Genomic DNA, 14,845 nt, shown 5'->3' with positions numbered 1-14,845 from the left:
TCCCACAGCAGTGAATACAAAATCAAAAGAGGCTAACTTGCCGCAGTGACAGCTTCAAAAGGAATTCCTTTTTGAAGATTTTTTTTTTTTTTTGTAGTGCTGGTTTATTTAGCGCTGGAGCTTGTCTGCTCAGCCAGCTTTCAACAGCCTCCAGGAAACCCTCTGTGCAGGCTGTGTCTGCATTAGCGGTGCCCCTCTTCCAGTGATATTTGCTAAGCGGACACACATTTGCCGTGACAGCTCAAGGTGTGAGTGCTCTTTGAGTGGAGATTAACTGGAGAGTCCTGATACTCTGAGATGCTGATTTCAAGGAACTACGAATTTTCTAGGGGAAATTTGGTGACCCGAATTTTGTTTGGAAGGAACTCTAATCAAAAACTCCCAGGTCTGCATTTTCTGGTTAATTTGGAGGGTCGTGTTTTTACTGTGTACTGTCAAGTAACTTGAAGACCTGCCTTTATGGGGCACCTGGGTGACTCAGTCGCTTAAGCATCTGCCTTCCGCTCAGGTCTGGGCCTGCATGCAACCCCAGGTTGGGCTCCCTGCTTCCCTGGTCTGCGGGGAGCCTGCTTTTTCCCTCTCCCTGCTATTCCCCCTGCTGTGCTCTCTCTCTGTCCCTCTCTCTGTCTCTCTTTTAAATTGATCAATCTTAAAAGAAAAAGACCTGTATTTATAATCAGGTGGTACCCCCCCCCCCACGCACACACACAACATAAAGGAGCTGTCTCTTAGCTTCATTAAAACCAAAGCAAACATAAAAGAAGACCCCAGCCTGCCGTTCCCTCTGCCCTTCCCTATTTGCCTTTTGTGCTTCTGTGCAGTGCTTCTGCTGCAGCATCTCAAATGTACAGAAATAACCTTTTTATATAACCACACAGTCCAAATGGATAGAAATAACTTTTTTTTTTTTTTTTAACAATGTGGCGCAGCTGACAAAACTGACAGCACTCTGTTCCAAGGCAAAGGAAACTGGCTGTGTTGAATCTATTAAGAGACTGCACGCTCCACTCTCCTAAGGGATTTTCCAAGTAATTTTGACTACATGAAAATTTCCCTGACTTTAGAAATGAATCCCCAAGTAGTCTCCCATTGTTGGTCACCTAGGGAGCTGTGATGTAATCCCAGCAAAACCTCATCTGTCCCATTAACTTAATACTGTTCATTTAGAGCAGAGAACCATAAGGTAAAGATCAAGCCAGCTTAATAGGCAAATAGTCATTACACTATCTATGTACATGCATTTTTGTGAAATTATTGGTGTGTACTGTGGTCTCCTTGATTCATTTTTATCGGTTCAAGACAGGAAGTTGGGAAGGTGGCCTTTAACTTATGTTCAGAACACTCCGAGGGCACGGAAGCTTATGATGCAGTTGACTACTAGCTTACAGATTTTTGTGGAATATGTCTTTATCATTAAACATGTTATTTCTCTGTTTTGTTTTCTATAAGATCTGGCAATGGTTCCAGGCATGCTTTGTCAGTGCTTCCATAAGGAAAGGATCCATTTAGCCAAAACTGTGGTTGGAATAGGAGATAATGGGTATCCTTTACCTTCCTAGGAGAGTGCAGTGAATTGAAATTCACTCTATGACTGTCTTTCGGAAGGACTTTTCCAATTAATGGAATGTAGTTTATAACAATACGTTGGTTCCCCCAGGATCGATGGTTAACCTGTTTTTTTTTTTTTTTTTTTAAATAGAAGCAGGAAACAACCAGGACAAGATGAGCTCATGAAGTGTAGAAGGCTATCTCTAGAGGGAAAGATTAGGAGAGACCAGTAGTCTTCTAAGGACCTACAATCTAATAGATTATTATCATGCATTATTCCACATCGTTACTTTACTGCTTAGCCATGTATCCAAGCAGGAAGGACAAGCTATTATTAGAAAAGCAAGCTAAATAGTTTGGAATGGATAACCTCATATCCCATGCATTCAACCTCCCATTAAGAGAAATGAACTTCCTGCTTAAGTGGAGGTCCTTAAGTACCACTGGTTACTTATCCCTTCTTGCTTAATTCCTTTATCTTAGCTTTAGGGTATTTCATAGATAAAGTGCTTTGGAAGTATTGTAGAAATAGAACTCTTTTTTCTTTCAAGTAAGTAAGGTTTACTGAATATTAACATTGGAGCATTAGTTTTGATAGCCAGGTGTGTCCCAGTTAGCTGAATTACTTTGGCCAATGCTCTTAATCCCGGTAGCCTTTTTTTCCCTATCTGTAAAGAGTAAGAATTGAACTCCATCATCTTCAGGGTTCCTTTCAATTCTGAAATTCTGAGTCTGTATATTTGATAAAGTACCTTGCTGTGGTTATACATCTCTGCCTCAGCAGAGGAGAGCAATTTCTCAAAAAAAGGCAAGCTTGAGACCCTTGTGGAGTGGTCATCCAGTTTTCATCTTGCTCAAGATTAGATTCTGATTGAATGCTATTTTCAAGTCTCATCCAGTGTCTGGAAATACTTGTTTCTTCTGTTATCGGACTACTCTGTAGAAGTCTTACCACTCAACTTCCAGAACTACATTACAGTCCTATGCTGTGAGGTGCTTCTGAGACATGATTCGACTTTCTTGATTTGTATCTCTTCCTAAAAATAATTCTCCTAATTTCTCCACTGTTAATGCCTTCACCATTATAAAAGCTTCTAGTTCATACAGATGCCATTATAGTGGAATATAATGACATGTAATGAAATCATTTGCCATGTCATCTGATACCTATCTAGTGAATGAAGTTTCATCGCCATTATCTTGAAATCCATTAGGCTACAATGATGTCTTACTAAAAGAAAACAGGCATCCCGAAAGATCTCTTTAACCTGGATGTCTTGGGTTCAATCCTCAGTGAGTACAGAACATTAATAGCTAAGAGTTAAGTGTTCACCAGTGAACTTTGAAGAAAGAGTGAACCTATAGCACAATCCAGTGAAGAAGAGAATGATTTACTTTGGAATAAGAAAAGTAAAATAAGGTAAATGAAGCTAGCTGGAAGGAAGAGCTGTCAGGATTTTTGGATGAAGACTGTTGTGCGGGATAAGTAACTAAATGTAGATTTAAAACAACAATTTCAGTATCAGGATAAAAAGGCCTCACTCTCTTTTCTACAAATGTAGGATCTGTTGAACTGACCTCTAGTCTGGACCGCAGAAAGAAGCAAATTGTCTTGGGTTTGATCGAGGGGAGCTTTATTATTAAAAGTTGTGGAGAGACCCTAAAACAATGCTTTATCAGCTTTTTCACGGTCCTGTGGTACCCAATCTAAAAATTTTGTTTTAGCCAGACCGTGGTACTTACGACTTACTAGTATTTCTGTATTTCACTAATGACTGTTGTGTATCTATCTGGTACAGACCCTGCTGAATCAGCATTTCTATTCCCACTTTGAGAGTATCCCTATTTTGTGTGATATCTTTAAAATGCCAATGCCAATGTCAATTCTGATTCCCTTTTTTCACCATCTCTTTACTCATTTAATATTCCCATGTTCTCTCTCCTTTTCTTCTATCCCTGTGTTACTGGCTGAAGAAATTTAGGTGTTCCAGTTTCTTCGATTAAAGAAATTCCATACCCATGACTGAAAGTATATTTCTTAAAAGAAAATATTCATATGTTGAAAAACTTTGGAATCTACCAATAAAAAGAATAGTAATAACTGATAGGTATTGGATTTTTACTATGCTCCATTTAGAGTGCTATATTCTTCACATAGATTATTTCATTTGTAGACTTTGGTTTCTTAGTGGCATCCGTATTGATCACAAATACTAATTTACTCAGTGTTAGAATTGGTAACCTTCCAGATCCTACTCATTTTAGGTGTTAGAATTGGTGACCTTCCAGATCCTACTCATTTTAGGCAGAGGAACTCAGTAAGCACCTAGCTGAAACTGATAATGATCTTATAAGGCATTATGGTCAAGTAACTGTGTGATTAAAATGCACAGATTAATTTCAGACTTTCCACCCAACACATCCTACATTTACTTGTACAAATGTACAGTATTTATATGGAAATACAAATTGGGGAAAGAGTCTGCTTCCTGTTCTACCTTTCAGACAAATTCACTCCCATAATTCCAGGCCTTTTTAGTTATTTGACTCATTACTGTTCCCATCTATTTTTAAGCTATGGAATTCCATTTCTCTGGTCTTCTGCCCTGTGTTAACCTTTCCATCTATTTCCTCGCCTCTCTTCTCTCCTGTTTACTTTCATTCTAGTCACAGAATCAGCCTTTCCGACCAGCTTTTTCAGCTGGCGCATGATTTTTATATTCTGAGTTCATTTTCTATATACTTCTTCACTATCTCAGCCCCAATTTCATTTTCTTTTGTTTTACATGGTAAAATATTAGCAAAGGCATTGATGTATATTTTTAATGACAGTGAACCTTTTAAGTTGTCATCCGTTTTTATGACGATGCATGTTAGAGACAGATTTCATATAGAGCCTGGTGAATTGAAATGAATTAATTCTTAGGAGGCTTCGCATCTTGTGGCTGAAGCACCGTGTTACAATAGAAGGGCAGACAAAGTCAGAGCACACTGGAAATCATCGGTAAAATATGCAAAACTAGCAGAAAGTTCCAAGTTCACCAGAAGCAAGATCAGAGTAGAGACTATGGAAATAATAATGCATCACTGTGGCAAGGATCACATTGGGAGTGAGAAGGTCATAATCTTCACACCAGATACTAGGCTGAAACATGCTTCTCTCCAAAGCTCCTACTAGCTGTAGGAATATCAGCGGGTCCAGGAGCCCTACAAGGCCCCAGACCACCTTGCTTGAGGGAGATCATTTTCCTCCTCCTGGGGCTTCTCACTGTGTGTGTGTGTGTGAAGAGCATATGTGCTCTTCAGGTCACACTGTGAAAAGTTGTACTGCACACAAGGGGTCACAATCATTTACAGTAATAAAATTTGACTTTGAAATAATATATATGAAGCAATTGACTCTAATAATGTCTAAGATGTCTATACATATGCTTTATAAGTATTGTTTTTACAAATTCTAGAATTTTGTTCAACTTGAGTTGTTAAAATGTGTACTTACCTATTACTAGGTAATAGAATTTCTTAAAGTCACACAGAATTATAACTCTGTCACCCCATGATTAAGTAATGATGATAATCTGAAGTTGTCCATAACCTAAAGTATAATATCTGCATGGTTACACACATACCCGCATACACACACACACACACACACACACGCAGCATAGTTTTTAGAAATGCCTCGTTTCTTGCTGATTCTGTGGATCAAATCGACTAGACGAATTTGATGTAAACAAATTCCTTCAGCAATGACTCAGAAATTCGATCTAGTGTGGTTTTTAAGTGATCTTGTAACTAATTTCCATTCTATATATTTTTTATTTCTTTAGCGTTTTATAAAACAGGCGTGATTTTTACTTTAGATCCTTGTCTTTCCAGTGGAGTGAGTGGTGCGACTGTGACTCACTTTTAAAACTCTAGGGGCACCAAGTGGCTCAGCAGTTGGGCATCTGCCTTTGGCTCGGGGCGTGACCCGGGAGTCCTGGGATTGAGTCCCACATTGGGCTTTCTGCATGGAGCCTGCTTCGCCATCTGCCTATGCCTCTGCCTTTCTCTCTCTCTCTCTCTCTCTGTGACTCTCATGAATAAATAAAAAAAATATTTAAAAAAAAAGTCAAAACTCTAGAGTGAAGCACATATACAACAATTACATAGCAATGCTATTATATAATTTGGAGAAAACTTTGGTGTGGTTATTAAAAAAGTCTTCATATTAAAATTTGATATATTACTAACATACATAAGTTTTTGGCCTAGTTTTGAGCTTTTGTCTGTGTAGAAAGCCACTCAATTTAGGCAAGTCTAATGAAGTACATTATCTAATAGGAAGACGCTGTAATGTCGCTGGCAATAGGTGACGTGTTACTGTTAGTAGCATTCCTGCTGCTCTTAATTTGGTGACAGTTCGTCTTTAGTGATAAACTTCTTCAGTAGTTGCTGAAATGTGTTAATTGATTTATTAATTGTTCCCATTTAATTTCTGTAAAGTCGTGGTTACAAATATTAGCCCAGTTGGATATCAAAATGTGATTCACTTGGTTCCTTCAACGCAAAGATGTAATGGAAACCCCAAAGCGATTCTCATTTCACATTGGCCCTTTTGCTTGGATGGATGTTGTATGGGGAAAAAACTCTCTCCTGCTGTATTAGTAGTGACATTCAAAGATTACAAAGCCTAGCAGTCAGTAATTAGTCATCTGTAAGTGCCAAGTACTGTGCCAGGTGAACACTTTATGTGATCCTGTCACTTTGCTTAAAACCATCCAATGAAAATCATCTTTCACCCAGAGAATAAAACCCAAGCTTTTCACACACTCTGCATGGCGTACACAATCTCTAGCCTCATAGCCGCTCCGTCCTCCTGGGTCCACAGTAGATAAAATGGCTGGCCCGCCGTCACATTGCCTGTTGAGTTTACTGCGTGACATTATCTTGTTTATATATTCAGTGTTTTGTTTTTCCATATCTCTCCTCCCTCCATTTGCATTAGAGCAAAAAGTGCCATGAGAGCAAGAAACTTGACTATTGTCTTTCACTGTATTCCCAGTGTATGGAATAGTGTCTGGAGATAGCAGTTGCTCAGTAAATATTAGCTGAATGAATGGCTGCCATTTCTCAAAACAACCTTGTAAGATAGATATGATTTTTTTTATACACTTGAGAAATGTTTCCTAAATCGACTAAGCAAAATCACTCAGTCTCTGGAGTTTAGAATTCATTTGGCATGAATGAATGGTGTTCTTTCAACCATTCACTTTTGATCAGTAGATACTTATATAATTCATTGGCTAATCATTTCAAAAATAGTACAATCTGGGCATATTTACTATATCTCATGCAGTACACTTAGGAGACCTCATTCTTAAAAATAATTTTTTGATAAATTACAAAAACAGTACTTAATTATCCTTTCTATATTTGAAAATGTAGACAAAAATTAAGATAAGCCTGTTATTATTACTACTATTTCTCATCTCTTTAAAACTCATTTTGAAATTTCATTTTATTTTAAAAATTTTTTTTAAGATCTATTTATTTTAGACAGAGATAGTGAGTGTGCTTGCACAAGCAGGAAGGGCAGAGGGAGAGAGAATCTCAAGTAGGCTCCACCCAGTACTGAGCACAGAGCCAGAGGCGGGCCTTGATCTCTTGACCCTGAGGTCAGGGGGAGTGGCAGGAAGAGGGAGAAGCAGGCTCCTCACTGAGCAAGGAGCCCGATGCGGGGCCAAGAGTCAGACACTTAACCGATTATGCCACGCAGGGGCCCCAACTCCCTTAAAATTAAAAACCAAAACAAAACAAAAAACACCTTACTGAAATTATTATGAAAACAACACCACACTGGAATTTGATTTAGGAGTTTGGAAAGAGATCCCTTTGTAAAATGACAAAAACAAAGAAACCTGATTAAATATAAAATGTGTATCATTGCATTTATTTCTGTCCTATCTTTGTTAAAATCAAGCTTAATATCATACCCAGAAATTTCCTTTGTGTTGCCAAAGTATTAAATACGATTTGTTACACTTTCTAAATTTTATCTCTGGTAAATCAAAACACGTATCTTGTTTGGTAGGTTACCTGTTCCTATACATCACTGTGTGAAGCTACCTTTGTTTTCCTCGCAAGAATTAGAGCTGAAAGAAAAGAAATTTCCTTAAAACCATTCCATCTGCTGTTATTTATTAGCACACTTCACTTTTTAATTGAGTGTAAATCTGTCAATCTTGCACACACATGCTAGTTATTTAAATTTAAAGGAAACTCAAAATTGAGATATGTTTTATAAATACTTAGAATAAAATGTGAAGTAGAAAGAATTTAGCATACACAGAAATGGAAGGAATGAGTAAGCATGAGTTACTGTTCATGATCTCTGTGGTCACAGATCAGCAGGTTCGACAGAGATAAAAATTTGGAGGGGTAATTTAAATTTTTACCTTCTTTCTACTTGGGGAAGGTAAAAGGAAGAGGATTTGTAAGAGGTCTCTGAAGTGTCCTTGGCAAAAATAAAGAGATACTCACAGGCTTTCTGTTGAATTTGGGGTGAAAATTAGCATCAGGTTTCTATTTAGAAGGTGGGAATGGGCAAGGTTCAGAAACCAAACAAGGTGATCCCTGGACATACATCAAAGACATTTCAAACTCTAAACATGGTCATGTCTTGAAAGCTCAAACTATGACGACTTCTGTTTTTGAAAAGTAGAGAAGCTAGTTGTTTGGAGCCAGCATGAAACAAACCATTCAGTTAATCGCCTTTTCTGGATCTTTCAACCATGCAGATTATTCATAGGGAGTAGCAACAGCTTTCTTCTGTGAGCTGTGACCGGTAGCACTTAGTATGGCTGCAGGAAGGCAGATGACCAGTCAGTTTGATGAGTCCAGAAAAAAACCACATACTGCTTGAAGTGATAGTTGTTGCCGTCATGATGCATTGGAGATTCAGTATGTTCGTGAATATGAAAGTACTATGAAACATAGTTTTGGGTTTTTTTTTAAATACTGAATTTAAATAATCATTTAAAATTTAGTAGTCTGAAATCCGCTTTTCACATTTTCATATTTAAGATGTGTATTTTGTCTGTGTTTTCAGATAATCACAAAGACTGTTCCGGTGTGTCCTTACACCTCACACGCCTGCCGTAAGTACTTCCAGTTACCATAGCTAAGTGACAACTTGAAGATCTTTGAGAATTTATAAGTGGGAAATCCACCCTATTTATTGTCTATTGCTGTGTAACAAATACCCTAAACTTAGTGGCTTAAAACAACAAATACTCTGAGCACAAGCATTAGCTAGAGGCTGTGGCTGGCGGTCTCACATAAAGGCTGCAATCCAAGGCTCAGCCAGGGTTGCAGCCATCTCTCTGGGGGCTCCACTAGTGTGGAGCCACTTCCAGGATCATTCACACAGCTATTGACAAGGTTCAGTTGACTCCTTGTTGGCCGTTGGCTGGAGGACTCCATCATTCCGTGCCCTGTGGACTCTCCAGGGCAGCGCACAATATGGCATCTGGTTCCCATCACAGCCAGCAAGAGGAAGCAAGAGAGGGCATGCAAGATGGAATCCGCAGCCTTGTTGTCACCTGATGCCAGAAGTTTGTGGAAAATGTGGAAATCTGATAAAGAAAAGAGTTGCCACAAATCTTTATACTCTGACTCCTATGGAAAAAAGGTCAAATTGCTTTTGCCTTAATCTATGTGTTGGAAATAACCATCCCTAAGTCCAGGTACCATGGCCCAAGAGAAGAGGAGTAGACAGGGGCACGGATGTCAGAGCTAGAGAATCCTTGAGAGCTTTATTAGCCAGAATTCTGCAGAGAAACTGAACCAGTAGAATGAATACACACACACACACACACACACACACACACACACACACAAACACACATACGTACAGAGAGAGAGAGTTACTTCAAGAAGTTGGCTTACACAGCTGTGGGGGCTGACAAGTCTTCGATCTGCAAGGCAGGCTGGAAATTGTGTCAGGAGTCAGTGTGGAGTCTTGAGTCCAACACAGTCTGCAGGCCTAATTTCCCCCTCTTCCTGGGACCTCAGCCTTCTCCCTTATGAGAGCCACCCACACGGTGAGTGGTAGTCCGCTTTACTCGAAGTCAGTAATTTAAATGTTGGTCAGATCTAAAAAATACCTTCACAGCAATATCTAGGCCAGTGTTTGACCAAACAGCTGGGCTCTATCACCTAAACACGTTGACATGTAGGATTAGCCATCACAGGAGCCATTCAGAGACTGCCGTCCACATGCACCATGCCATAAAAATGTCTTTTTTAGCTATTTTGCCCAAGAAAATGTTATTTTAAAAAAAAAATCTATTCTAGCTCTTTTTCCTTATTTTCATTTTCACATGAATCATAGTTTATAGACCAGTGTATTGAAGTATATCTTATTTTTCTAAGGCTGTAGTTTTGATGTTCATATGGTTGATATAAATGTTACTGTTTTGTGCAGACAGCCTTTAATTGCTGGCATGTACCTTATGATGTCTGTTGACACTGTTATTCCACCGGGAGAGAAAGGTAATTATCTTTTAATATTTAACCATTATCTCATTACTTAACCTATAGGAATGGATTTACAGTATATTTTTTATAAAATTTTGAAATGACCTCTATCCCTGAAAACCAAACCAATTTTTTATTATCCTTAGATTTTAAATAGATTTTTCTATTATTCCAAGCCAGTAGTTTATTATCATCCATTCTTTTAATGGGATGCTAATAATTGAGGCCCATGGGAGGTAGTAGGTTATGTAAATGAAAGAATAAAATCTTGGGTATTTTATAAACCAGTCACCCACCCTTTAGATGCGAAAGACAGACCTCGTAACATACTGCAGAGACTATCCGGTTCAAAAATCAAGAGATCAGAAAATCCAAGACCAACTCAGTCACAGAACTTAGATAGACTGAGCTTGATTCCCTATTTGTAAAATGAAGATGATAATAGCTGATTCATCTAAACTTACAAAAAGCTATTGTAATAAGTATGATATTATTTACCAGTCTGTATGTTCAGCTGATGAAAACGCTGTGTTAAATATTACCCATTTGTTTTTACTGGGAATCTTGTAAAGTTAGTGACAAGTAGGGTCTCATTGTTCCTGTTCACTTATTATCAAAGACATTATTTACCGAAGAGCTATAGTGTTTTAGACTGAAAGGAAAGAGAAGTATATGCAGTGATTCTTTCTCAACAGGAGTCGTCAATGGAGTTATCTGAGGTGTTTGCAAGCAATTGTTAAGCCTTTTCAACTGCATAAATTTCATGATAAAAGTAGTAAATTAGGCCTACATTTCCACTGACAAGAGTATCTTGTTTTGGCCCTCGTCATTTTGTTTATGAAAGAAATTAGATGGGAGGGCAGGAGGTTGTTAACTCATCTTCGTAAATTGGCTGGCACGTAATAAGCGCTTAATGCCTGCTGAATACCTGAGTGCATGTTTACTTTATAGGGAAACCCCCACGCCTAGCATCTTGTGCATAAACTATTACATACTTTTAGGCAAGAATAATGTTATTTTCCAGTTGGATAGTGACCTTTTCTCCGTGTTTTATTTCTAACAGTGGTGAATTCCGACATTTCATGCCATTACAAAAAGTATCCAATGCATGTCTTTGCTTATAGAGTTCACACTCACCATTTAGGTAAGAACTTCAAACTACAGCTTAAATCATAAATATTTACCTTTGTGCTTGCTAATGCTATAAATGTAAAATGTGAATTATATTTGACCTTAAATCTGTTTCAATGGAAGATTTTGCATCATACCTTGAAATTCTGTATTTTTTTTTCTCATATTGTTTTCATTAAAATAAATACCTAGCACTTGGGGTTCTGACAATACTCAAATTTTATTTTGGAAAAAAAAAGCAAATAATGCCTTTTATTTTTCTAATACTTTATGACATTATATGATTATAATTTATGTTCATTCCAGGTAAGGTAGTAAGTGGATACAGGGTAAGAAATGGACAGTGGGCATTGATTGGACGCCAGAGCCCCCAGCTGCCACAGGTCTGTAGAAACTGGTTTGATTTTGAGACAAAAAATATTAATCAGCAGATAGAAATCTTAGAAATTTTCATAGAATCCTTGTGAATCTCTCTAGAATCCTAGCATCTCTAAATCTACCTCTGTCCTCCTTTTTTTTTTTTTTTTTACCACTTCTAACTTGATGGTCTCTCTTAACATTTCTAAATATGGTGGTAAATTGTGTGTCTGTATATGTAGTGTCCTTATTTCTACCCAGAGAGGGCCAAGCCTCGCATTATTAAAGCATATGGTTCTGGGTTTTTGTTGGTGATTTTAATGAATTATTGTGTTTATCTTCTTGGCAGGCTTTCTACCCTGTGGAACACCCAGTCGATGTTAGTTTTGGAGACATACTGGCAGCAAGGTGTGTGTTCACTGGTGAAGGAAGGACAGAAGCCACGCACATCGGGTATGGTTTTATAAATTCCACTATTGAAAAATATTTTATTGGGGAAAGGCATTATTAAAGGAGACAGTTATCTTTGTGAATGAATTGCACTTTTTTTTACCATCATGAGCAATTATAATAAATTGTATATCACATTTTCCCACTTTAGAACTGAATGATTATTATTATAAACTCTGGAACATGTGTTTATTTTTTTTTATGCTTCCTTTCCTCCTGTTTATTCAAAACCTTCCATATCACACTTGAATATATTGTAGATCCCACAAGAGTGTATATTACTTCCTCAGGCTCATTTAATAAAGAAAAATATAATTGATTATGAATTCTTTTTTCGAATGTCCTTTTGCCCTAGTTCAAATTTAGGCAGATATTTAATCCACATTTAGTGGTGTCCATTTATTTATTTATTTATTTATTTAGTCACAGAGAGAGAGAGAGAGAGAGAGAGAGAGAGGCAGAGACACAGGCAGAGGGAGAAGCAGGCTCCATGCACCGGGAGCCCGACGTGGGATTCGATCCCGGGTCTCCAGGATTGCGCCCTGGGCCAAAGGCAGGCGCCAAACCGCTGTGCCACCCAGGGATCCCAGTGGTGTCCATTAATTACTCAGAACTGTGATTTTTTTTTTCTGCCTGTTAAAACATCCATGTATTCATTGTTTTCCAGTTGTCTGGTCTACCAAATGAGAATGATAATATTCAGCACTTTTCCAAAAGAAAACACTGGACATTAAGTAATTTTTAAAATACTGAGCCTCCTTTAAATAAGCGTATTTTATAACACTAAGTAAAATTTTCAAAGTACTCTGAACTCTCAGTAAAGATTTGCCTAAATTAAAAAGGTTTGCCTAATTCTGACATTATCTGAAAGATAAAGTCTCTTATCATGTGTTTTTATTTATTTATTTTTTCTCAAAAGAGAACAAGAAGCCTTCTTTCCATGTTAAACTAGGTTATAAAATATTTACTGATGCGACCTGGAAGCTGGAGTCCTAAACTATTTATCTTTGATCAAAGAGAAGTTACAGAAAGTTGGCATCTGAAAATAGGCATTAGATTATAAGGATGATTCTTAGGATGACAACACTAGCTGTTGGTTGTCAGGGGAAAGGGAAAAGATGCTGAAGCAAGTAAAAGAGAAAAAAGGCATTTGAGACAGCAGAATAGGATTTTTTTTTATGTCACTCTAAAGGGTTTTTATATTAATAAACATCAATTTTAAGTCTAAAGATAGAATAAACAAAAAATTATCAAGTTCTATTAAACAAGAAGCTTCTGAGAGTTTTGCCTTTGGATAAAGTTTGTCAGTGAGGGAAGAGACTTGAGGAAAACAATACAATTATAGAGTTACATGAATGGTAACTGTAAGGAAAAGCTTGACAAGATAGGACAAGATAGACAAAATCAGATTTGAAGGAGTCAGACATTCACTTCTTACCATTCACTTATTAGTATTATTATTATAATTATTATTATAATTTTAAACATTTTATTTTAAAGTGCTCTCTTCACCCAACATCAGGCTCACACTCACAACCCTGAGGTCGAGTGGCATGCTTCACTGATTGAGCCAGCAACATGCCCCCTTACCAGCCTTTAAATACATGAGTCACAGGGTACTGATTAGCTGTTTTCCATTCTATGTTAGTGTAGACCCTCCTAAACTTTCCTTAAGTGCATTGGTTATTTTTTTATATATAAATTTATTTTTAATTGGTGTTCAATTTGCCAACATATAGAATAACCCCCAGTGAGCATCCCATCAAGTGCCCCCCCCCCAGTGCCCGTCACCCAGTCACCCCCACCCCCCGCCCATCTCCCCTTCCACCCCCCCACCCCCAGTTCGTTTCCCAGAGTTAGGAGTCTCTCATGTTCTGTCTCCCTTTCTGGTAAGTGCATTGGTTATTTTATTAATCTTTGAAATAGGTAAACAAAGTAGGGGGAAAAAATCCTACTATTAGTGTACAAGTTCAAGTGTGGAATAAGTTGAATTTTTGTTTAAAAGTCCCCTAACAATTTGGAAGGGCTTGTAACTCTGACTGAATTGTATCCTTTGAGTATCCTCTGTGAAGCAGTATCAAACATAGAAATTAGTGACTTTTTAGAATGCTGTGATGAGAGGCCAAAATAATCTCTGGAAGCCTCTTTCAGTTTCAGGAAGTCCAGAATAATTCAGTCTTTTAAAAAATGTGCATTTTGCTTTAAAATAACCTTAAAACGACTGTACCAGTCCCTTTCTGTAAATCTCATGTGAGCTATAGGGAATGCCTTTTTGAAATATGAATGAAACAGAAAGAAATCACGGGAAGTTATTGAACGAGTCCATTTCTGAATATTTAATTTCTACCACAGTTGCATTTTTCCCCCCAGTGGAATGATCAACTAATAAGACAGGTTTGAGTAAAATTTAAATATGAATAAGAATTGTCACACTAAGGAACAGTATTCCTGTAGCACTTCAAATGCCTTTTAGTTCTAGAAAGGTTATAGCATCAATGCATCTGTTTTATAAAATCAGAGATACCACTTCCATGGGGAACTATAGAATTACAGTGCAGAAGGTAACCAGTAAAAAAAAAGAAAACTAGCATTTTAGGAGTCTGTTAAATGATACTCTGCAGATCGCCTCTCCTTTTTCACCCCTCCTGCTTAACCCCCAAGCCACATACGGGAACGTGTACGCCCCCACCCCCCCACCCCCCCACCTTTTACCCCCACCCCCTTGGGCACAGGTTGAAGCCCTGAGCATGCAAACTGCCCAGTTTCAAAGCCCCTTGTGCACAGGGCCTGGGGGGCCAGCAGGGGCCCCTCCGGGCCCTAGAAGAACTGCCACCGT

The 14,845-nt window shown here is 38.0% G+C and overlaps 1 protein-coding gene across 18 annotated transcripts in view; it reads left to right on the top strand.

The window, feature by feature from the left end:
• PAM (peptidylglycine alpha-amidating monooxygenase) overlaps positions 1–14,845 on the top strand; it is a 274,294-nt gene that overhangs the window by 200,210 nt on the left and 59,239 nt on the right. For all 18 annotated transcript variants that reach the window (XM_072736674.1, XM_072736682.1, XM_072736681.1 and 15 more), the window contains 5 exons: positions 8,642–8,690; positions 10,019–10,086; positions 11,135–11,215; positions 11,509–11,585; positions 11,909–12,012. In XM_072736674.1, the coding sequence (XP_072592775.1) occupies positions 8,642–8,690; positions 10,019–10,086; positions 11,135–11,215; positions 11,509–11,585; positions 11,909–12,012 (379 nt within the window). The remainder of the gene's footprint in view (positions 1–8,641; positions 8,691–10,018; positions 10,087–11,134; positions 11,216–11,508; positions 11,586–11,908; positions 12,013–14,845) is intronic.

The sequence above is a fragment of the Vulpes vulpes genome, chromosome 14 (genome assembly GCF_048418805.1).
Source record: "Vulpes vulpes isolate BD-2025 chromosome 14, VulVul3, whole genome shotgun sequence".
NCBI classification, from domain to species: Eukaryota; Metazoa; Chordata; class Mammalia; order Carnivora; family Canidae; genus Vulpes; species Vulpes vulpes.
This window is presented reverse-complemented; position numbering and strand designations above follow the sequence as displayed.